At 44.8% G+C, this 22,297-nt stretch overlaps 1 protein-coding gene across 3 annotated transcripts in view; it reads right to left on the bottom strand.

Annotated features, from left to right (window-relative positions):
- Positions 1-9,548: 9,548 nt before the first annotated feature.
- MTMR9 (myotubularin related protein 9) overlaps positions 9,549-22,297 on the bottom strand; it is a 36,316-nt gene continuing 23,567 nt past the window's right edge. For all 3 annotated transcript variants that reach the window (XM_045010695.1, XM_045010696.1, XM_045010694.1), the window contains 4 exons: positions 19,364-19,505; positions 18,489-18,709; positions 15,347-15,498; positions 9,549-14,602 (listed from right to left, as the gene is read on the bottom strand). In XM_045010695.1, coding sequence (XP_044866630.1) covers positions 14,439-14,602; positions 15,347-15,498; positions 18,489-18,709; positions 19,364-19,505 — 679 coding nt within the window. In that variant the 3' untranslated portion in view covers positions 9,549-14,438. The remainder of the gene's footprint in view (positions 14,603-15,346; positions 15,499-18,488; positions 18,710-19,363; positions 19,506-22,297) is intronic.

The raw sequence follows: 22,297 nt of genomic DNA, 5'->3' as shown, positions 1-22,297 counted from the left end.
ATAAGGGAGTAAAAACGGCTGTCAAACAAAATGTTGATAGGATACAGCAATTCTCAGAGCCCGGGCCGCTCACCTGTGAAAAACGTCTTCAAAGCTTAAACAGAAAAATAAAATTGCAGTTTAGAAATGTGTTCAAGGCTATTATAACTTCACTTTGCACAAGTGTAAATGATAATACAAGAGCAAGGGAAGCAGCAGATCAGGTTTCAAGTATTACTTTCATCGTGCAGGTGTCATAGTTTAACAGCCTTCGGAGTGCGAGCGGTCTCTTTATAAATGAGAGTTTTTACCTGTAAGTGAACCACAAATGCACCAGTCAGCAACCTTTGGCTCAGTCACTCAGATCTCAAGACTGGATGTAGAAGCGCCGATTAGACTGAGTAAATGATTCGGTGCCAGTAACTGTCAACTCAATCAGGATGATTTCCCTGGATTCCCCAAATGATGTTTCCACAGCACTCAGAGAGGAAAGTTACATGGAAAGTTTGGATAAAAATGGGTGAATCTAAAAGGCAATGAGCCCACCTACATTATAGTAGCATTATTATTATTATTATTATTAATAACCATAGACAAAAATACTGGTTCCAAAACAAATTTGCAGGAAGAAAATTCTACATTCTGTAATCTGAAGGAAACAGACTATGGGCTCAATGGGATGGCCAGGGGTGCTGAAACAATTTTATAGTGGGGGTGCTGAGAGCTATTGAACTAACCTGCAAACCCTGTATATAATGTAAACTACTTCAAGACAGGGGGTGCGGCAGCCCCCCAACACAGCTAGTTCCAGCACCTATGGGGATGATAAATGCATCCGATGGAAGTCACCGCGAGTAGAAGAAACAGCTGTGAAACCTATCAAATTTGGTGGAAGACACTAGCCCTAATTATTAGCCAAGTCCCATGCACTGGGTGACTCTCAGGGCTGGTCTACGCTAACTCTGTAAGTTGATCTAAGTTATGCTACTTTAGTCAACTTACAGCACTGTGCTGGTGGGAGACTCTCCCCCATCGACTGACCTTCTGCCTCTCGGGGAGGTGGATACAGACGTCGACGGCAGGGCCGGCTCCAACCCCAGCGCACCAAGCGCGTGCTTGGGGCGGCATTTTGCCGGCAGAGCGGCAGCTGGCTCCGGCAGACCTTCCGCAGTCATGCCTGCGGGAGGTCCACTGGAGCCGCGGGACCAGTGGACCTCCCGCAGGCATGACTGCGGAGGGTTCGCTGGTCCCGCGGGTCGGGTGGACCTCCCGCAGGCACGCCAGCGGATGCTCCACCGGAGCCGCGGGACCAGCGGACCCTCCGCAGGCACGTCTGCAGGAGGTCCCCCGGAGTCGCGGGACCGGCGACCGCCAGAGTGCGCCCCGCGGCGCGCTGCCTTGCTTGGGGCGGCGGGATTCCTAGAGCCGCCCCTGGTCGACGGGAAAGCGCTCTTCCTTCGACTTAGTGTGTCTTCACCAGACCCGCTAAATCAGCACTGCTGCATCAATCCCAGCGGTGCCAATGTAGCCAGGAGTGTAGATGTGGCTTAAGCCTTTGACTGCCAGAAACTGGGACAGGACAACAGGGGATGGATCCCTCGATAATTACCCTGTTCTGTTCATTCCCTCTGCAGCACCTGGCATTGGCCACTGCTGGAAGACAGGATACTGGGATTGATGGACATTGGTTTGGCTCAGTATGGCCGTTCTTATGTTCTCATGTCTCTTCTGGCCTGGAGTCTGTATCTATGAAGGGAGGGGTGAACCCAAGCTTTCCAGGATGGTGTACAACTAGGCCTCTGTGTCTGTCACGGAGGTCACGAAAGTCACAGATTGTGTGACTTTCTGCGACCTCCGTGACTTCTGCATGGGCCAGTGTGGCTGATCCGAGGGCCACCCAAGCATCTGGCTCCAGGGCCAGCTGCTCAGGTGACCCCGGGTACAGCCACACCAGCTGCTGCTCTGGCAGCCCCGGTCACGATCTCTGAGTGGCCTGCCGCAGACATGGTCCATGGCCCTGGGCAGCGGCCCACAGCCAGCTGAAGCAGCCTTGGTTCACCGGCACTGGTCCCCGGGTGGCCGGCAGGACCAGCCGTGGTCCACTGGCCCCAGGCAATGGTCTCCAGCCAGCTGGCTGGCTGAGGCAGCCGCAGTCCACAGCCCTGGGTAGCAGTCCCCAGCCAGTCCAGGTCCACTGGCGCGGGCAGCAGTCCACAGCCTCTGGCAGCTGGTGCAGCTGACCCTGGGCACCCCCCAGAACCTCCCCTCACACAGCCCCCAGCGCCCCTCCCCCCATGATTTAATCACAAGTATTTTTAGTACAAGTCATAGCCAGGTTATGGGCTGTGAATTTTTGTTTATTGCCCGTGACCTGCCATGACTTTTACTAAAAATACCCAGGAGGAAATCGTAGCCTTACGTATAACAGACCCCGTCACACACCCTAAAACAGGCATCATCACATGGGAACAAACAGTAACATACAGGTTCTGTTGGCTCCAACTCGCTTGTTTGTGCGTGTGGAAATTCGAATTAAAGTACTTTTTCTGCCTGCACAAGGGAGAGGCAAATAGCGTTTGATATGGATTCCAGATGGTTTTGCAGCCTTCTGGCTGAATACCTGACTTGAAGTGCAGTTAGAACCTGAAGAAGCACTTTGCTGTTGCATTTCAACATGGTTGCTGCGTCCTCTCCTCTTCCCTCTACCAACTTAAAGCTTCCCCTCATCTTCAAAGCTTTGCGTAACTCAGCCCCTCCCTACACCTCTGGCTCAATCGCCTTCTGTCTCCCTTTCCACTCCCTGCTCCTCACCCACGCGTCTTTCATGATCTCGCCCTAGGTCTCCTCTGCCTGCTCCCTAATTAGTGCCTTCTTTCATGCTGCCCATTGTACCTTTAGATTGCTGAATACCACAGGCTCTTCCTTTCCTCTCAAAGGGCCTTCTTAGGACACACCTGTGTGCTAGGAACAACTCCAGCTGTAATAAACCCCAGTCCTTTCTTTGTACCACATTGTAGCCACTGGAGCCTTTAGACTGCAAGATCTTCAGGGCAGGGATCCGTTTGTTTAACACACTTTATCTATTAGGCAGCTCCAAGTAAGCTGACAACTCTAGTACAACGCGGAGTCCGGTGGCACCTTAAAGACTAACGTTTATTTGGGCATAAGCTTTCATGGGTAAAAACCCACTTCTTCAGATGCATGGAGTGAAAATTACAGATACAGGCATAAATATACTGACACATGAAGAGAAGGGAGTTACCTTAAAAGTGGAGAACCAGTGTTGACAGGGCCAATTCAGTCAGGGTGGATGTGGTCCACTCCCAATAATTGATGAGGAGGTGTCAATACCAAGAGAGGGAAAGTTGCTTCTGTAATGAGCCAGCCACTCCCAGTCCCTATTCAAGCCCAGATTAATGGTGTTAAATTTGCAAATCAATTTTAGTTGTGTAGTTTCTCTTTGAAGTCTGTTTTTGAAGGTTTTTTTTTTTTGTTGCAGGATGGCTACTTTTAAATCGGTTATTGAAGGTCCAGGGAGATTGAAGTGTTCTCTTAATGGCTTTTGTATGTTACCATTCCTGATGTCAGATTTGGGTCCATTTATTCTTTTGCGTAGAGACTGTCCGGTTTGGCCAATGTACATGGCAGAGGGGGCATTGCTGGCACATATCACATTAGTAGGTGTGCAGGTGAATGAGCCCCGATGGTGTGGCTGGGTCCTCTGATGGTGTCGCTAAAGTAGATATGGGGACAGAGTAGGCAACGGGGTTTGTTACAGGGATTGGTTCCTGGTTTTAGTGTTTAAGGTGCCACCGGACTCCTCATTGTTTTTGTGGATATAGACTAACATGGCTACCCCCGATACAAATAATAATGGAGCTGTCAAGTGTTACACGAGTGCCTAGAGGTGGCACCCACATGGAGAGTACCAATGCGCAAGGCACGGTACAAACAAAGTGTGAGAGAGTCCCTGCCTCAAGGAGTTCACATTCTAACTAGGCAGGACACACCCAAAGGGTGGGAGAATAGGAAAGTATCTGTGCTTACCTGAGAATTTCTGTTCTTGGAGTAACGCAGTCCACAGATTTGGTCCACTCTGGAGACAGCCTGCCAGGTTTGGTCCTGCCCTCAAGCTGCAGTACCAACTGTAACTGATCTGTGTTTGCCCACCGCTTGATGAAGAATCAACGTATCATTCCCATTCTAACGATGGGGAATCGAGGCACGTGGAGGTTAAGTGACTTGCCCAAGGTCACTCGGGAAGTTGGTGGCAGAACCAGGAATTGAATTCAGATCTCTTGGTCCTAGCCCTATACCTTAATGACAAGGCCATCCTTCCCATCTCAGAGCCCACTGCAAGTTCAGGGCCTCCGATCATAGATCATTCACAAATACACATGAGTTTAGACTTACAAACGCCCCTTAAAATGCAATTGTTGAAAGTGAGAACCTCATTCCCAGCTTGGGGTCCAATCCTGCAAACACCGACTCATTCAAGCAAGTCTTTACTCATGCAAGGAGCTTTGTTAAACTCACTGGGACCACTTGGATGAATAAGGCATTGCAGAATCAGCCCCTTAGAGTTTAAGCTCTTCAAGGCAAGGACTGTGCCTTATTTGTACTAAATTCGAGGGCAAACCTACAGGACTAAACAAGCAAGAATCCTTTAATTACCAAGAAGTACATCAAAGCTGCTATTTTCCTCCTGCAATGACTTAAAAAGCAGCTAATATAGTACAGAGAACACAGAATCCTGACTGTTTTAGGTTGCAAAGGAAAGAAAAACTCCTAAGCCAAGGAGGAGCTTTTCATTTAATCTTGAAAAGGAGCGGGGGAGGGGGAAAGCACCTATTTAAGGACATTTGTAATCTGCATGTGAGTGCTTGAGGTCAAAACAGTTTAAAATAACACATTAGGTTTGGTGCACGAGCGTGTATACTAAGCAGTCAAAAAAATCAACCCTTTATACGCCAAACACACCACTCAAAGCGGAAGCTGCAAAATAGATAGAATTATCCACACACAAATGGGGAGGGGTTCGTTTTACTGTCAACTTTCTCTGTTAATCGGTTTCATTTCAGCAGTGCCCTTCTGAAACATCTCCCCATTCATGCCGTAAAGGAAACTTTCTTGGAAAGAAAATTTCAGTTTCACACTCCCAAGAAATGACCGGCCAGGGAAAAGTGCTTAAAGTTAGAAAATATGCCTGAGGGAGGACCTGTGATGTGTTCCCCTCCCTACCAGCGCATCAGAAATTCTTTTCCTGTCTCCGAGTGGAGTCCTTGTTCGAGCACATCAGACACACTCAGTAGTTACTGCACATCTAAATTAACCACTTGTAAATAAATAATTACAGCAGAATATTTCCCCCTATAATAGGATTAGCCATTACACCCTTCTATTTGGAGCTGTTCCTTTCAACGGAGTGTCTTATTATGTGTATGTAACATGCCTAGCACAACGGCCCCCAATTCTATAATACAAACAGTAAGTGATGAAAACACACCATCCCTGTCTTTTAAAACCCTCCTTTGAGCCTGTTACTTTGGAGAAGCTTTTGATTTCTTGACCCTGTGTATGTGAGGATCAATCCCAGGATCACTTACCTGACTTAGGACATCAGCTTCTGGAAGCAGGGATCACGTCTCAGCTTTGAGAAACACGAACTTAACAAAGCATGTTGTTCAGCTAAGGGCTCCTATGTCAATATCAGTTTGGGGGAAAATAGCATCTGCTAGGGAGCCATGAAATTAGGCATTGTGAGTCTCCCCTCTTCACCCAGACTAGTAAATACAATGAATTATTCCACACTCAGATAGGGCAAGGGAGAAAAGATGGCAGATGTTTGGCGAGAGCTGCAAAGCGAGATGAGAAAATACAAATTGTACTACCTAGAGTTCAAGTTACTGTATAAGCTGGCACCAATATGCTGCTATAAAACTAAAAGGCTGGGAGCTTAAATGCACAACAATCTGTAACCCGCCCCCTTTCCATTGTCCTATAACTCCAGAGGGGTCACTTGCCCACTTCTCTTTGAATGGTTTCTTGCAACATGTGCTACTTCCTTATTAGCCTGGGAGCACGTGTGATTCTGTGGGAAAGTTAATGTTAAAAAGGGAAGGGAGGCGCCCTTTGATTAGTGAACATCTACAGTTTCATAATTGCAGTGGTGTCATGCTGTGGTGTGGGCATGGGACACACGCTGCCCCTCGGGCTCTTCGTTCCAGGTTCTCCGATTGGTGGAAATTTGGTAACACATCAGTGGAAATGGGTCACGTGGGCTATCCTTCAAAAGCCCTTTCTCCCATAAGCACAAATGTACCAAACACGAGAAGCCTAGAAATGATACTTTACCAGGACCTTTTCAAATCTGCAGCCCTCACAAAGGTCAGTTGTGGCTCTCAACTGGCAGTACTGTGTTATCAGTTCATGCTCAGAACATGATACGTTTCAGAGTAGCAGCCGTGTTAGTCTGTATCCGCAAAAAGAACAGGAGTCCTTGTGGTACCTTAGAGACTAACAAATTTCAACATGAGCTTTCGTGGGCTACTGCTCACTTCATTGGATGCATAGAATGGAACACACAGACAGGAGATATTTATACGTACAGAGAACATGAAAAGGTGGAAGTACCCATACCAACTGGAAGAGTCCAATCAATTGAGATGAGCTATCATCTCCTGCTGATGATAGCTCATCTCAATTGATTAGACTCTTCCTTTCATACTTCCACCTTTTCATGTTCTCTGTATGTATAAATATCTCCTGTCTGTGTGTTCCATTCTATGCATCCGAAGAAGTGAGCTGTAGCCCACGAAAGCTTATGCTGAAATAAATGTGTTAGTCTCTAAGGTGCCACAAGGACTCCTGTTCTTTTTGCAGAATATGATACCTGATTCATTCTTTTTAATGCTACAGATCCCTATAAATGGAAGGAGGCTCCAAGCTGATTTGCTATCAACAGGAAAAAAAAATGGGGGGGTTCCAGTGGTACTGATTATCAGCTTTATTATGCCAAAAGTAATAGAGGCCCAGGTTAAGAGGTCAGCACGTAGCCAGAAATGACTGGAATCCATCTGCAAACAGTATGCACAGAGTTGCACAACATACATTATATACCATCTTTTATTACAATCCCAAAGTCATTGATTGCAAAATCCATGGTTTTTTACTTTAGGCTTGATCATTTTTAGGCATCAATGGGGAGAGTGCGCCAACTAGTGGCTGAATCTCTGGAGACTACCCCGGCGGCATAGGACCTAGTTAAAGACAATGCTCAGAGGCACCTTACGTGCTGTAAGAAGTGCATCCATAAAATGAATTTGGCAAGACTCACGAGGAAGTACATCGAGCATCAGGAAAAAGTTGAAGATGTCGGGACAAGTGCCAACTGTGAGTGAGAATCGCCTTATGCTTGGTCCCATGGCATATGTTTCAAGAACACTTCTCTCTTCTGCTGGAAGCTGGAAGCCTGCAGCCATTCAAAAAGCAGTTTCAACACGTGAGACAGGTGAGAAACTGTATGAAGCAGTCCCTCTTAACTTTACTTTCCATGCAGTGTTCTTGCTAAGTGAGTGCACTGATCCAAAAGACACCCACACATATGACGTTGCATAACACATTGCGTGCTACACCAAGAATGTACATCATGTGTTGCACAAAAAGGTGAAAGCAACAGAGGTGTAGAAAAGTTGGACCCTGATATATGGGAGGAATTTTGAAAAGGGAAATGTGTTCCCTTCTGTGCACTTGGTTCAAACAAAGCCCTGGAACACGCAGCCCTTTGCATTATTCAGTCAGAATCTTTCCAGGTGATGTTTAGCATTTTGTGTTCTCTCATTGTTTTGCTTCATTCCTTTGGGAAACTGACAAGGCTTTGGGGAACTTGACAGGACAAGGCAGAGAGCTCTACAATGGCACTAAATTGGACTATATACATTTTAACTGAGCAATGCATAAGGTAGCCATTACCCTCTCTGCATCAGTTTCCCTCAAAACCCACTCGTGCTTGATACTTTAAAAACGGAGCCAACTAATGATTTTTGGGTTGTGGGACCATCGGGGGTACTGGTATTTAGAAAGCAAAAATACTAAAATGATTGAGAACCATCAAGTTGTGCATGCAGCTAACCGGAGTTACCATGTGCTCTTACTGTGGTTACTCATCTTTCTTCCTTCTATTTGTGGTTTCAACAAGTGAACTGGCATCTGAACATTAAGACTGCATGCTCTTTGAGCAAGGATTGTGTTTGCATATTTGTACAAAGCTGAATTGAATCCCAATCCTGACTAGGACTTCTGGGTGCAACCTCACAACAGGTAATGAAAACCAGCTGTATGTCCACAGGAGGAACCAGAAGCATCTAAACAGACTTTGCTTTTAAACGGTACATTGCTAGGCAAACCAAGAAACGTGATCTCCTCCCACCCCTCGCTCAATGATTTAAAAAAGTTAAATCAGTCCTAATTTTCTTCTAGGAATGTTGATCGAAGTATCACACTTGGATAATTTGATTAGAAAAGCTAATTCATTGCATTTTGCAGATTTGCTCAGAAGGACAAGCATGAACCAGTCAGGCCATTCAGGGGGATTTATATGACTATGTTAATTAGACAATAGACCTGATTCTCCATTACACCTAGACCTTGTGCAGTCATTTACACCAGTAAGGTATAAAATGCTACCACATCTGAATAGCCGCATTCTCCATCCATTTTTTTCTGGTATAAATGACAGCACAAGGTGAAAGGACACAGAGAATCAAACCTAATGTCCCCATCAATATACATTTTTGGATACCCAACAGGATCCATTTTACAATCGTTGCAACACCACATTAAATTACCCCCATCTCAAAATACCAACAGGTTTAATCAACTTTGCCACATGGAGAGACACACTAGTTGTCCAATAAGCCAGCAAGCAAACTCATCAGCCAGGGGAGGTAGAATATAGCTCCCAACCCCCATTCAGTTTGTGTCCCTTTCCTTGAGGGCTGGTTTTATTGTGAAGACACACAACCCCACCCCAAAATACAGGGTAACAAAGGCCCTTCCTCCCACTTTCCACCAGCTAGGAAGGGAGAGGGACAGCTTTTCTGGTTATTCCATAAGACTCTTGCCACATCTCTGGGAGGAATTTCCCTCAAGGTCTTTTACCTCAACCCTCACCTTTCCCTGACTGAGCTAGGAGCTTTCCTTTATGTAGTCTCCAGCTGGCAGACGTGATAATCAGCTGACCCTTTATCCATCTGTGGAGACTACAACTCCCAGCATCCTTTACTAGAAGGTCAAGGCTTGGAATAGGGCACTGGAATGCGAGGACATGCCCAAAGGCCAGCAACCTGTTACATGCCTCAAACAGCTTAACTCTATTTTTTGTGCAGCCCTGCAATATGGAACTACCTTATCTGAACCCCAACCCCACACTGCACCAAACAGTTTAACAACATGCGCTCAGACTGGAATGTTAGAGACCATGTTATGGTACTGGCGCGCGCACACACACACACACACGATTTATGACGACAATGCTGACAAGAAAAGACCCAAGCTTTGTAATTCGAGGATTTCTTTTCAAGTTTTGAAGGTTTTAATTCAGACAATTTACACTATGTTCTCAACAAGTCTAAAGCAAAAATTTACAGCCATTTTGTATCTTAATTTTTTCAAAGAGCTGAACAGAATTTCAGCCAATCTATTTTCCTCAAATTCATTAGCCTTTTGTGATATATTCTACGTAGTGGTGGCTGGGATTCTGTTCACAAACAGCAGACATCTAACATAATAGCACACAATTCCTGTTACACAGTTCATTTTAAATTAAGTTTGATGCAGCAGCCAACTCTGATTAGAGATTCCAGATTTTCGGACAGAACGCACTTACTACTTAGCTCATACTAGTTAACGGATATATCATGTATAGTACGTAACAAACAGTGCTGCTATTCAATATCACACAGTTACAAAAAAGGTAGAATTTCTAATATATAGACATTTTCCGCTGTACAGGAACCTGTACATGATAGCACTTCCCAAGGCTTTAACAAAAGCATACGTTACGGATGTTGATATGCTATGCAGTGCAAATTATATTGTATGCAACATGGACAATAGTGCACTTTAACAGATTGCCACATTCAAACGTTAGATCAATAATACAATCAAAATATCTATCGAATGTACATATTCCCTTTGTGTTCACTATGCTGTGCAAGTTCATTCTGTTTTTGGTAAACAGCAACATGTGTCCCCATTAAGTTTCTATACTTCCTTGAGGTTCAGGAGCACTAGGTCCAGCTTGTTAATTACATTTATAACTCTCTCTCTCTCTCTCTCTAGACATATATGTATGTACAAAAGAAAATTGAAGCAGGTGTCTTGGCAACAGCACAAGGCACTGCCAGCTGAAGAACCGAGCTTGGTTCTTACCACACAATGCTTACAGCTCAGGTCCAACCTGAAGACAAGTGTTTACCTGCACCAAACAGCACTTCAGGTCACTCATGGGGCAACACAGGTATACGTAACTGGGCACACCGAAAAGGAAGAGTGCTACGTTGCTGATCGTAAACATTTAATATGGGAGTAAACCTCGCAGCCCCAGAATAAAGATACAAGTGGGAGAAGAAGCTGAGGACCCCAGCCTGGATTATCTGTGGTCACCCCACCCCAAAACCTGGAAGATGACAGAGAGGCGAAGAGGACTATTAGAGGGGAATTTTACATAGGGAATATTTTAAGAACACATATGCTGTTGGGGTTTGATCGTGCAAGGTATGGAGAACTCTGGGCCCTGATCTAGCAATCCTGCAAGGTGCTGAGCACAATCGCGCCCAATTCCTCAATTTAAAGGGAATGGGGAAGGTGTCCATTTGGAAGAAAAATAAATTATCTACCTCCTCTGATTTTTTTTTTTCCTGCTGTGAACAAAATTGAAATATAAAGGCTGAAACAGTGGGAATAATGAAAGCAATCAGTGCTATCAACAGTATTATGGTTGTGATCCAAACTAATGCTAAATCGAGGGGAACACTCATGTCATTTGGGGTGAACGCAGTTTAGTAGCACAAGGTCAGGATGAAACGCCAGCCTCATGAGAGAGTTCTCTGCCTTTTGTTAGCTGTCACAGCTGGCTACCCAAAAGACGCAGGCAGTTTGCACGGGAGACTGGAACCACCATGCATTGAGGCCAAAAAGTCTCTTTGCTGCTGTCTTATAGATCATTGCTACATTTGGAAGTTACAAAACCTTTAAAAATGTGTTTTATGGATAGTCTATTACGGAGCCGAATAATCTCTTCTCAGCCATTCCAATATGGCTGGTAATTACATATTTCAGACTCATGGTATCCATAGTAACAAAATTCTGAAAATATTTGTTAAAAGGAATGTAACTGGGCAGGTACAGCAAACTTAGCCAGGATTTTAAAGAGGTAGCTAGTGATTTGGGGGGTCTATTTGATACATGTGAAAGGGTCTGGACTTTTGAGGGCTGTCTCAGAACTTCTGAAAACCCTTCTACATGGCACCAACGGGCACTCGAGCTCACTAGTCACTACAGGAAAAACCTGGGCCCTGCATGGCTTAAGTTTTAGGGTCCAAGGTGCCCTCCCACCCCACCCCCTCAAAAACATTTAAAAAATGTTTAACATGAGAATCTGAACATACGTCCCCCCGGGTAAACCGTTTTAATTAAACAAGCACCTTTAAACAAATTGTATTTATTATCATCTTTCACTACCCTGTTAGATAAAAAGCAGCCAAGCTAGTGTTTGCAATAAAATGAGATCAATTTTGGGACTAAATTTAGATCAGCCCAGGGCAGAATATTTTAGAAAAAGGATTTTTATAATAAAAGGCAGCACAGGGGTATTTAGAGGTCACTCACTGTCAAGTAATATAGAAAATTTTAAATCCTTGATTAGGAACATATTTAGAAACCAGGATTTTCTGCAGATTACATTCTTAAAGTAGTTTAGTCTTCATCATTCAAATATGCCTATTATGCAAGGGATTTCTTTTTTAATACAAGCCAATTCACTTTAAGAATAAAAATACTGTAAAATATTGAGTTAAACACAAAGCGGGCACCCTAGAATGTGCCACACTGGTCTGATTCTACACCTGTTTTCACTGGGAACAAAATTAGGCCAATGTGGAACACTAAGAAAAACCAAAACCACCCAGCCTCATTGTCCTATTAAGTTCAAATCTCCTACACCTTTGCCTTGGCCAGCAGTTGTGTTTGGTTTATTTCTTGTAATGACCATTTATGGATTTGTTAGTTTTGAAGTTTATAAGCTTTTTTTTTTAAAAAAAAAACAATCATTTTAAGCCTCCATTCGGAACAGCCTCCAGTACCAGCTCCAAAGGGAACACATTATACCTTAGTGGGAAAATTTTTCCATTGGTACATCTCAACGGTAGTGACGGGGTAATTGTGGCTTAAAGTCACAAAACAAAACAAAAATTGGAAGTGATACATTCACTTTCAGGGCTTGTTTTCCAGCTAAGACGAACGTGACTGGTCGCTGTCCACTCAAAATGTTATTAAGGCTTAATTATGAAGGGACGGGTCTAGCTGCCTCATTTGATAGCACTTGCTTTAAACAGTCCAGCCTGGGAGTTTTGGGGATGAAGGCAAAAAAAGCAGGGAATAATTCAACTATTTTTGCTACAGCTCTCAGTTAAGGAAGCCACCTTAAAGCCAGATTTATGTCAAGTTGTGCTATAAGCAAACTGGCAAATGCATACCACTGTCATCCCCGTGGCCAATCTGACAGAAAATAGCTTCCCTTGCGGCTGATGCTCAGATGCTCCTGGGTTCTGCAGCGAGCAATGCATATTACTTCCTGTAGTAAAGGCTACGACATGGCGCATAAAGCAGCCTGCAGCTGCTCCTTTGCTAGGGGCTGGATCTGAGATCCACCCCTTCTGATCGCCATATACGACAGTGTCTCCTGGGAATGACTTGAGGGAATTCTAGGAGCATCCTCAGCTAGTCTCCTACATCCCAACAAGAACGTGTTCAGTCAGCAGAGCCCACGTACCAGGTTCTATTCCCTTCTAGAGGTGCTAAAGCCAGGGAGAGGAGGAAGAGGATCCTTGTGGGTTGAAGAGACAGCCCTCCACTTCCCTTAAGGGAAAACAATTGTTCTACAGACAAACACCAAACCACTTGATTCCAAGTGGAACTGTCTAGGTAAGTTAAGTAATACACAAGGCCAAGCCTTGACCATCCCTTTAAAAAGGTGGGAAAAGTGAAAAATGTTGATGAAAGCACAGACTAACCACAGAAATGCAGAAAGTAGCCACAGAAATCAAACATTTTTAACATGGAGAATCGGACACTGCAAGCAGTTTTTAGCAGCTATACATTTTAATTGATAACACATTTCTAAGCTGTTGCTGGATCACATTCAATTCCAACTTTTGCCAAAGCAGATAAAAGGCCTAGCAGAAGAATGCAAGACAAAAATACATCTGCAGCAAAAGTGGGTGTTTTTAAAAGGACCCATGGGGATTTTTGCACCTTAGCATCACAATGAATCAGTTAAAACCTTTAAAAAAGGCCAGTGCAATCAGAGTTCCCAAAAAGGGCAGTGTGTGCTGGTTACTAGTTTAATCACTAACAAATGAATGCCTCTGCTAGCTATTTGCCCTGTGTGTTGGGATACGAAGAGTTTACTTGTTCATGACACACAGACAATGCAACTGAAAGTCAAGGCAGAGAGCCTGGCAGAACAATCCTTACGAGTTCTATACTGCATACAAACTGCTCACCTGGCTTCTGTTTCAAGTAGCCCCACCAAGCCAATTCCGGTTCCTTAATTCAAACACCACATGCTTATTTGTCAAGTGTACAGGAGGTTTCATGTAACTGCCAGAAACCGGAAGCAGTTTAAACCACTTTTGCATCCTCACTGCCTTTCTGGATAAAAGGAACACAGAATGTATGAAACCCAACATCAGAACCAACCAAAAATAAGCATCACTGAAAACAACACAGCTTTAACTAATCTCACAAAAGGCACCTTAGACAAAAATGCCTTCACCAAGCACTCAAAAATATTTAATACTCTTACAAATAAATGTTTAGAGGTCAAAAAATGGTCCCCAACTTAAACTTAACACCCATCTCCTGACCCATCCTGGTCTGTACAAACTTTGACAGAGGTAAGAGACAAAGCTTATGCTGAAACTGTACACAATTTATTAAAGACAGCAATGGTCAAGAGAGAACACTATGCTGAACAGTGCACTTCCCCTGTAAACAAAAAACAAGAGACCCATCCCAAACGGAAGAGATGTAGATAGTGTAAAGTGAGGGTTTCAGCAGTGAAGGGTTGAGGAGCAATTGCACCAGAGGGTTCTGCAACACATGCACATTCTCTGTTTAGTCTTTAGTGTAAAGGTGAGTTGAAAGGAAAGACCTGGTGTCCAAAGCCTTGCAAGATCTCAGGAACTTTCCTGCATCCCGTCATCTGTTTCCAGTTCTGCTAACTGCCTCCTCAGTGCATTGACTTTTGCCTGAAGCTCCTTGTTGTACTCTATGATGTTGTTCATTTCTTCGTAGGCTTCGTCCAAAAACTTGGAGGACCTATTCCAACGGAGAAAGACACCTACGGCCCCAAAGAGAGGGGGAAAGTCAGAATGGACTAATGTCACCAGGAGGAAAACTGCTACTTAGTGAAGATTCATACAGTGCTTTACAAATGCAGAGTGCTACGGACTGACATCAGAATTCTTAAGGATTTACCTAAACAATGCTTTGAAATATAGACAATGACCAAAATGGGTTCACTACTCCTCGTTTTTTTTTTTTTTAAAAAGTCAGTGGTTAGAGAGATCTAGACTTTGGCTTTCCATATAGCCTAGTCTGACAGGTCAATATTCAGTCTCCACCTTGGCCTGATTCCACCCCCTCACTTTAGTTTAGTGCTAATGTAAATCTTCGATGAGATCAGAGATTCACATTCAGAAGTTTGTATGGATAGAGGACTGAATCATGACTCTGTAGCCTTGGGAATGCTTGGGTGGATGGGAAGGATAAAAGGAACGGAGAGGGAGCATTCTCCTTAGAAATATGTAAGTAAGGAACAACTTAGGTTGCACTAACTGTTCAAAAAGGCTCAGTCTGATGCCCTTGGGTAAGAACTTTCATAGCACCTGTAGTGCCTAAGAAGTGGTAGGAGGCAGCACCATGTCTCCTGGGCGCTGGGTGTCAGAAGTCATTTGTAATAATTGATTTCAATGGGAGTTAAGCCCTTAGATGTCCAGTCATAGGCATGAAGGTAGGATGAGTGGACAATTAGGAGAATTTCTGTTATCTCAAAAATACACAATACAAAAGAAGCCTGATTTACCTTCCCAAAGCTGCAGGCTCTGTGGCGCGACAGAAGGCCAGATGACGAGACTGTTGGCCTCAAAGAGAGGATTCTTGAATTTGCTCGGTTCTTGATGCCGATTCACCCAAGACCACAAGGACATAGTCTTCTGTGACAGCTTCAGTTTACACCTGGGACAGACCAATATTATTACTGAATTGTCTTGTCTTCAAAACTGCACATTCTCATTTGCGTTAATCAGGTAGCTCCCTGGGAACTAAAATATCTGCAAGTCTTCCACATGCTGTGAATGCTGAGGGACTGTGATAACTCAGATTGTTAATAAAGAGAGATCCAAGACAGTGAAATGATACTGAAAGGTCATATTTGTACACTAAGTTATTTCATTCTGCAGGGACAATTTCATGTCATTCAAAACAAGAGGGCAGAGACGAGAGCTCATTTAGCAGTGGGGGTAGAAATCAGCCATCTTCACTTATGAACAACCTGACCCCTTGAAAGAGTTTGACAAGCAAATTTGCTCTCTTTGCTGTTTGCTACCAAAATGGAGAGGAGGGTAGGTGGGTGGGTCTGCGGATTCTGCCTCATAGTGCAATTCTTGGTGTAAGTGAGGTTACTACTAGAACTGTGTATAGGGTCCCTCTTGTGGCAGGACGCACCACAGCACATGCTATCTGACAGAGGCCATTCAACAAGCAAGTTTTCACAGTTTACTGTCAAACAGACACAGGGAATCAAAACCTACACAGTGCGTGACCCTATCCTGGGTGATCAGATGTGTCTCTGTACCAGGACTTAGCGTAGTAAAGGGGCTTGGGACAGTTTGCATGCCAGAGGCTATATAAATTAAAGCTACTGACTACATCCTCCACTTCGCAGACTGAGGAGATGGTCCAGTGGTTCGGGCACTAGCCGAGACTTGGGAGAGCTGGGTTCAGCTACCCGCTCTATTACAGGCTGCCTGTCAAGTCACTTAGGCCTGGATGCACAGGAGTTGCCAGGCGCTGTGATTCTCGGTGTCACAGCACCCAACTTTCAGGTGCCTGTACAATCACTGGGATTCACAAAGCCAGAGTTAGGTGCCTGGCTCCTATACACTGAGTGGGGCTAGATAGGCACCTTCGATTGCAATCCACAAAAGCCAGCACTCTGGGTGATTTTTCACTGGAGCAGGGCGACTGGATCCTGGATGAGTGCTGTAACCACTAGGCTATAGAGTTGTTCTCATGCTTGTTCTTCTCTCCCAAGGAGTCCCGGAGGGGGGTGGGGGGAGGAGGAGAAGGGGAGAGGGGCAAGACAGCACACGTAAGCATGAGAATGACTCTACACCCTGGGGCTTAGAGCACTCCTGTGGGAGACCCAGGATCCAGTCCCCCTGCTCCAGTGACTATTTATCCACAGCGCAACAGCTTCAAAAGGGAGACTTGAGCGGGCCCCACATCAGAATTTCCTATAGCCCAATGCTTCCAGCGCTGACGTGGGAGGCAGCACATCCTTATTCAAATCCCTTCTCTCCATCAAAGAGAGGGAGGACTTGAACCAGGCGTTTCCTGCCACTGCCGGCAAATGAAATTTAATGTGGATAAATGTAAAGTAATGCACATTGGAAAAAATAACCCCAACTATACATACAACATGATGGGGGCTAATTTAGCTACAACGAGTCAGGAAAAAGATCTTGGAGTTATCGTGGATAGTTCTCTAAAGATGTCCACGCAGTGTGCAGAGGCGGTCAAAAAAGCAAACAGGATGTTAGGAATCATTAAAAAGGGGATAGAGAATAAGACTGAGAATATATTATTGCCCTTATATAAATCCATGGTACGTCCACATCTCGAATACTGTGTACAGATGTGGTCTCCTCACCTCAAAAAAGATATTCTAGCACTAGAAAAGGTTCAGAAAAGGGCAACTAAAATGATTAGGGGTTTGGAGAGGGTCCCATACGAGGAAAGATTAAAGAGGCTAGGACTCTTCAGCTTGGAAAAGAGAAGACAAAGGGGGGACATGATAGAGATATAAAATCATGAGTGATGTTGAGAAAGTGGATAAGGAAAAGTTATTTACTTATTCCCATAATACAAGAACTAGGGGTCACCAAATGAAATTAATAGGCAGCAGGTTTAAAACAAATAAAAGGAAGTTCTTCTTCACGCAGCGCACAGTCAACTTGTGGAACTCCTTACCTGAGGAGGTTGTGAAGGCTAGGACTATAACAATGTTTAAAAGGGGACTGGATAAATTCATGGTGGCTAAGTCCATAAATGGCTATTAGCCAGGATGGGTAAGAATGGTGTCCCTAGCCTCTGTTCGTCAGAGAATGGAGATGGATGGCAGGAGAGAGATCACTTGATCATTGCCTGTTAGGTTCACTCCCTCAGGGGCACCTGGCATTGGCCACTGTCGGTGGACAGATACTGGGCTAGATGGACCTTTGGTCTGACCCGGTACGGCCTTTCTTATGTTCTTATGCCCAGGTGAGTATCCAAACCACTGGGCTAAGTTATGAGGGAAGTCCTGTTCTCCCCACCCCCACACTTGAGGGGCCAGTCCAGTAGACAGCCTCTGAGCACATCGACTGGATGAAGCCCTGCATGTGACTGAAGCTGAATGTCTGTCTTCCCTTGCTTGGGGAATTGCTCTGGGGCTTAGACAGGAAACAGGCATTTGGACTTCTAGAGGGAGACATTAGTGCACATGCCCAGAGGCCGATACAAAGACACCAAGGGAACTTTTAGTGCAAAAAACTTAGGTGCTAAGTAAGTTTAGGGGCCTAACAGATTCAGGGGGAGTTTTGTGCTTTGCAGCGGAGTCTAAACCAGACACAGGTGCCCAACTCCTTTTGTGCATGCAGGCCTTAGCCTCTCCATGTGTAAATGGGGATAACAGCCCTGGCCTACCTCAGGGTGTTGTGAGGAAAATCTATTAAAGATTGTGTGGTGCTCACATACCACAGTAATAGGGGCCAGATAAGTATCTCAGACAGAACTTCCGTTTATTTTAAGGGAAGAAGACTGAAGGATCCTGGATGTTTTAAAAACAGCCAGGTCTTTCAAAACTAGAAGACAGCTACCAGCCACACACTCTTTCAAACCAACAGAACATCTGTAACGAGGCGTGGCCTGATTTCCAGGAGCACCAAACAAGTCTCTTCACCAACCTTTCACTTTCGTTGTTGCCCAGAAACGTGCCAAACTCCGAGGCGTAGGCGTGTTCGAAGAGCATGACGAGGAAGTGTTCATTGAATTCAAAAGAGCAAGGGAACTGACGGAGGATCTGCCACACGCAGTCCAAGAAAAGGAAAAACACGGGGGACTCCCATTTCTGCTTGCTGTTGGAGTAGGCGGACTGAGCACAGCGCAGCTGAAATGGGTGACCAGCCTATAAGCAAGAAACAAAAAAAATAGATTACATACAAAGCAAGAGGAGGGGTATGTTATAGGAAGATAAGCAAAAGATTTCTGCAAAACTATTTCTATCTGTGATACCGTGTCCCACTGCATCATGTTAACATCACGTAACAACTGCAATTAGGCTTCAAGCTAACGATAGTGAATTGCCAGTGACAAAGCCACTGCACTTTTCAGTGACACTAGGGGTATGCAAGTAATATCACATTTCATCAAATTACAAGAATATGCACTGAAGACAATTTAGCAGATTACGAAATTACTGACCATGCCTGGCTGAGAACATCGGCTGCCATGAACTACAAAGAGCAGAATTATTTGTTAAATTTACAACTGCAACAGTATCCTTGACATGGGAGAGGGGCTCGGAAATCCTCACATTGAGAGAGGCCTCTCAGAGCCAACGGGGAAGGACAGCTAGTGCATAATACTCCATTGACAGAAAGCCAATGGGAGACAGCTACACTGGTGCCCCAGATATCAAGACGTGCAACAAGAGCGTCCAGCACAATAGGGTCCAACATGTTTGAGGCCTGAGGCTCGATCACAATATACACATTGAACAACAACTTGTGAGTGCCTCCATCTAGTGACATCTTAACTCTAACTAAACAGCATCTCTCACCTGCAGCCACTCTCTCTCAACAAGAGCCTCAAAGCCACGTATCGTCCTGCACCTTGGATCCAAGATGATCTGAGCCAGTGAAGTTATCTGGAGTGTAGAATCAGTTCCTTCAGTCCCGTGAACTAACACTGATGCTCCTTCCCTGAGAGAAAATTCAAGAGGGCAAGAATAGGAACACAAATATGCAAGATGCAGGTAAATCCAGTCTCTCAGTACACATCAGCACAACTGCCATGGACTTAGACAACATAAGGTGGCTGACCAACCATCAACCATTCCTTCTCTCCCACACCCTCACAGGGGTGAGTTTGAGAGGAAAAAAATATTGATACTCCTTCCAGCCCCAGAGCACAGCGTCATCTATGCTTCACATCATTTAAGGATTCAGGAGAATTTCTGGCTATGTGCTTTGGGAATCCAGAATATTTGTCACACACACAGAAGAGGTCTTCCCGGATCCATCAACTTAGAATCTACTCTATTAAATAGACAGTATCCAAAGACTGATCCCAACTCAACTAGAAAAGGGATCAGGAGGCTGAGAAGCTCAGTTAGGCATCTAGGACTCTCCTGGGAAGAACAGGCTACTAGGAAACCTCTTCAGAATCTTAACGGGGGACCATGTCTTCTTGGGTGTTTGTAGAGCATCGAACACTCCTGATGCTCCTTATTAGGGTATTTAGAAGCTACAGCAATACAAAGTAGAACTACAAATGGACAGGGGTAATATGTAACAGAGGGCTTGCTCTACAGAGGCACAAGAAATATTCTGGTTGATCGCTTAGCTCTGCCTCAGAGCCAAGCGTAATGACTATCACACACCTCTCTGTATAGATGAATCAGAAGCCCACAAAGCAAGTGAAAAATCTAAGGAAATTATAGTGAAAGTGGAGTAATGGTTTACATCAGTGGTCCCAAAGTGTGGGGCTCAGCCCCCTAAGGGTGGCGCAGAAAAACTTTCGGAGGGGGGGCCCCCCACACAGCGAGGCCCAGACCAGACCCCACATGGGGCTAGGAGGGAGCATCACTCAACCCCGCTCTGCCCCCAGCCGCAGCTCCATTTTGCCTCCACCCAAGCTCCAGCCCCAACCCTGTTCCGGCTCAGACCTCACCTCCACTCCAGCTACAGCTCCACTCTGCCTCCTGCTCTGCCTCCAGCCCAGCTCTTCCCTCATTCCCTCTCTGGCCACTGGCCAGCTCTGTCTCTAGCCCCAGCTCCTCCTGCATCCCCAGTTCAGCCCCCAGCTCTGCCTTCAGCCCAAGCTCTTCTGCTGAGCCAACCGTACAATAATGGAGGGGGACGCGGACAGATTCCATTACTGGTAAGGAGAGGAGGGCCGACGACAGGAAAAGTTTGGGCACCTCTGCTTTACATACAGCTAAGATTCAATATGCTCTTCCCCCCCAGCTCCCACTGACTTTTCAGAACAGCCAATCCCCCTGCATTGTTATATTTATGTTCTGATACCACACCCGGCTAAGTGCCCCTAAATATCACACCAAGCTCCTCCTTCAAATTTCCTGTGGCGTTATTTACAATTGTCTTATTGCATCTCCCCCTCCTGAAACACGACAAGATTGCACAGTGAGCCAAATACCCTTTTAGCTTTTTAAAAAACAAAAACAAAAAAAACACTAAATGGTCGGTTGTATTTGTTCATGTGCAGAGGCCTAAATTGAGCTATAAACTGTTAGTAAATAAGAGCAATCCATCAAGCAAGCGCCAGTGCTGACGCCAATTAATTGCTCTGCTGCTATTACTACTTGTTTTGAAGTAGAAAGCAGAGGCATAAAGATGTAGTCCATGGTAATGCTTTCATCTAGAATTAGCATAGTGTATCCAAAAGGAACTTGGGTGATATAGCTATGAATAAATTAATCTTTATGTATATATTTTTTCAGTTTGCTTTACAGTAGTTCCAGACTGAGAGCAACTTCATACCATTCTCTTCCCCCCTCTCCCAGTAAATGCAAAAGCGAACAAACATGTCCACGTGCTTCCTGTAGAATGACAAACAAGGACAAAATCGTTCTGATCTTGCATCTTTCTTGTCACAGAGATGCAAGAGAACATAAGAATGGCCATGCTGGGTCAGACCAGCGGTCCATCCAGCCCACTATCCAGTCCATCCAGCCCTCTGGGGCACCTAACAGGTAATGATCAAGTGATCTCTCTCCTACCGTCCATCACCACCCTCTGACAAACAGAGGCTAGGGACACCATTCCTTACCCATCCTGGCTAATAGCCATTAATGGACTTAACCTCCATGAATTTATCTAGTTCTCTTTTAAACCCTGTTATAGTTCTAGCCCTCACAACCTCCTCAGGCAAGGAGTTCCACAAGTTGACTGTGCCCTGTGTGAAGAACTTCCTTTTATTTGTTTTAAACCTGCTGCCCATTAATTTAATTTGGTGACCCCCTAATTCTTCTATTATGAGAACAAGTAAACAACTTTCCTTATTCACTTTTTCCACACCACTCATGATTTTATATACCTCTATCATATCCCTCCTTAGTCTCCTCTTTTCCAAGCTGAAAAATCCTAGTCCCAGGATGTAGATCCATCTCCCACCATTCCATTGAAGGGGATTACACAACTTCAGTGTGTTGTCTACTCAAAAGTAGTAACTAGCTTCCGAATGGGGCTGAGAGCACAGAAATTCCAGGTTGTCCCATGCCAGCTCCATATAAACTCAATTTGCTTCTTTCATCTGCTAGGAGTTATAAATGCTCCATTGTACTCAATGTAAAGGAGAAATAATTGGCCTTCACCATAATAAAGTTGGAAGCAAGTAATTGCCATGGTTTGATGGTTTTAGTACAATCCTTGTGTTTCATTGTCCAAGGCTCATAGACTCAGACCTTAAGGCCAGAAGGGACCATCATGATCATCTAGTCAGGCCTCCTGCACATCAGAGGCCACAGAACCTC

This window comes from Mauremys mutica, chromosome 3 (genome assembly GCF_020497125.1).
Source record: "Mauremys mutica isolate MM-2020 ecotype Southern chromosome 3, ASM2049712v1, whole genome shotgun sequence".
In the NCBI taxonomy this organism is placed as follows: domain Eukaryota; kingdom Metazoa; phylum Chordata; order Testudines; family Geoemydidae; genus Mauremys; species Mauremys mutica.
Note: the sequence above shows the minus strand (reverse complement) of the source record. Positions and strands in the feature narration are given on the sequence as shown.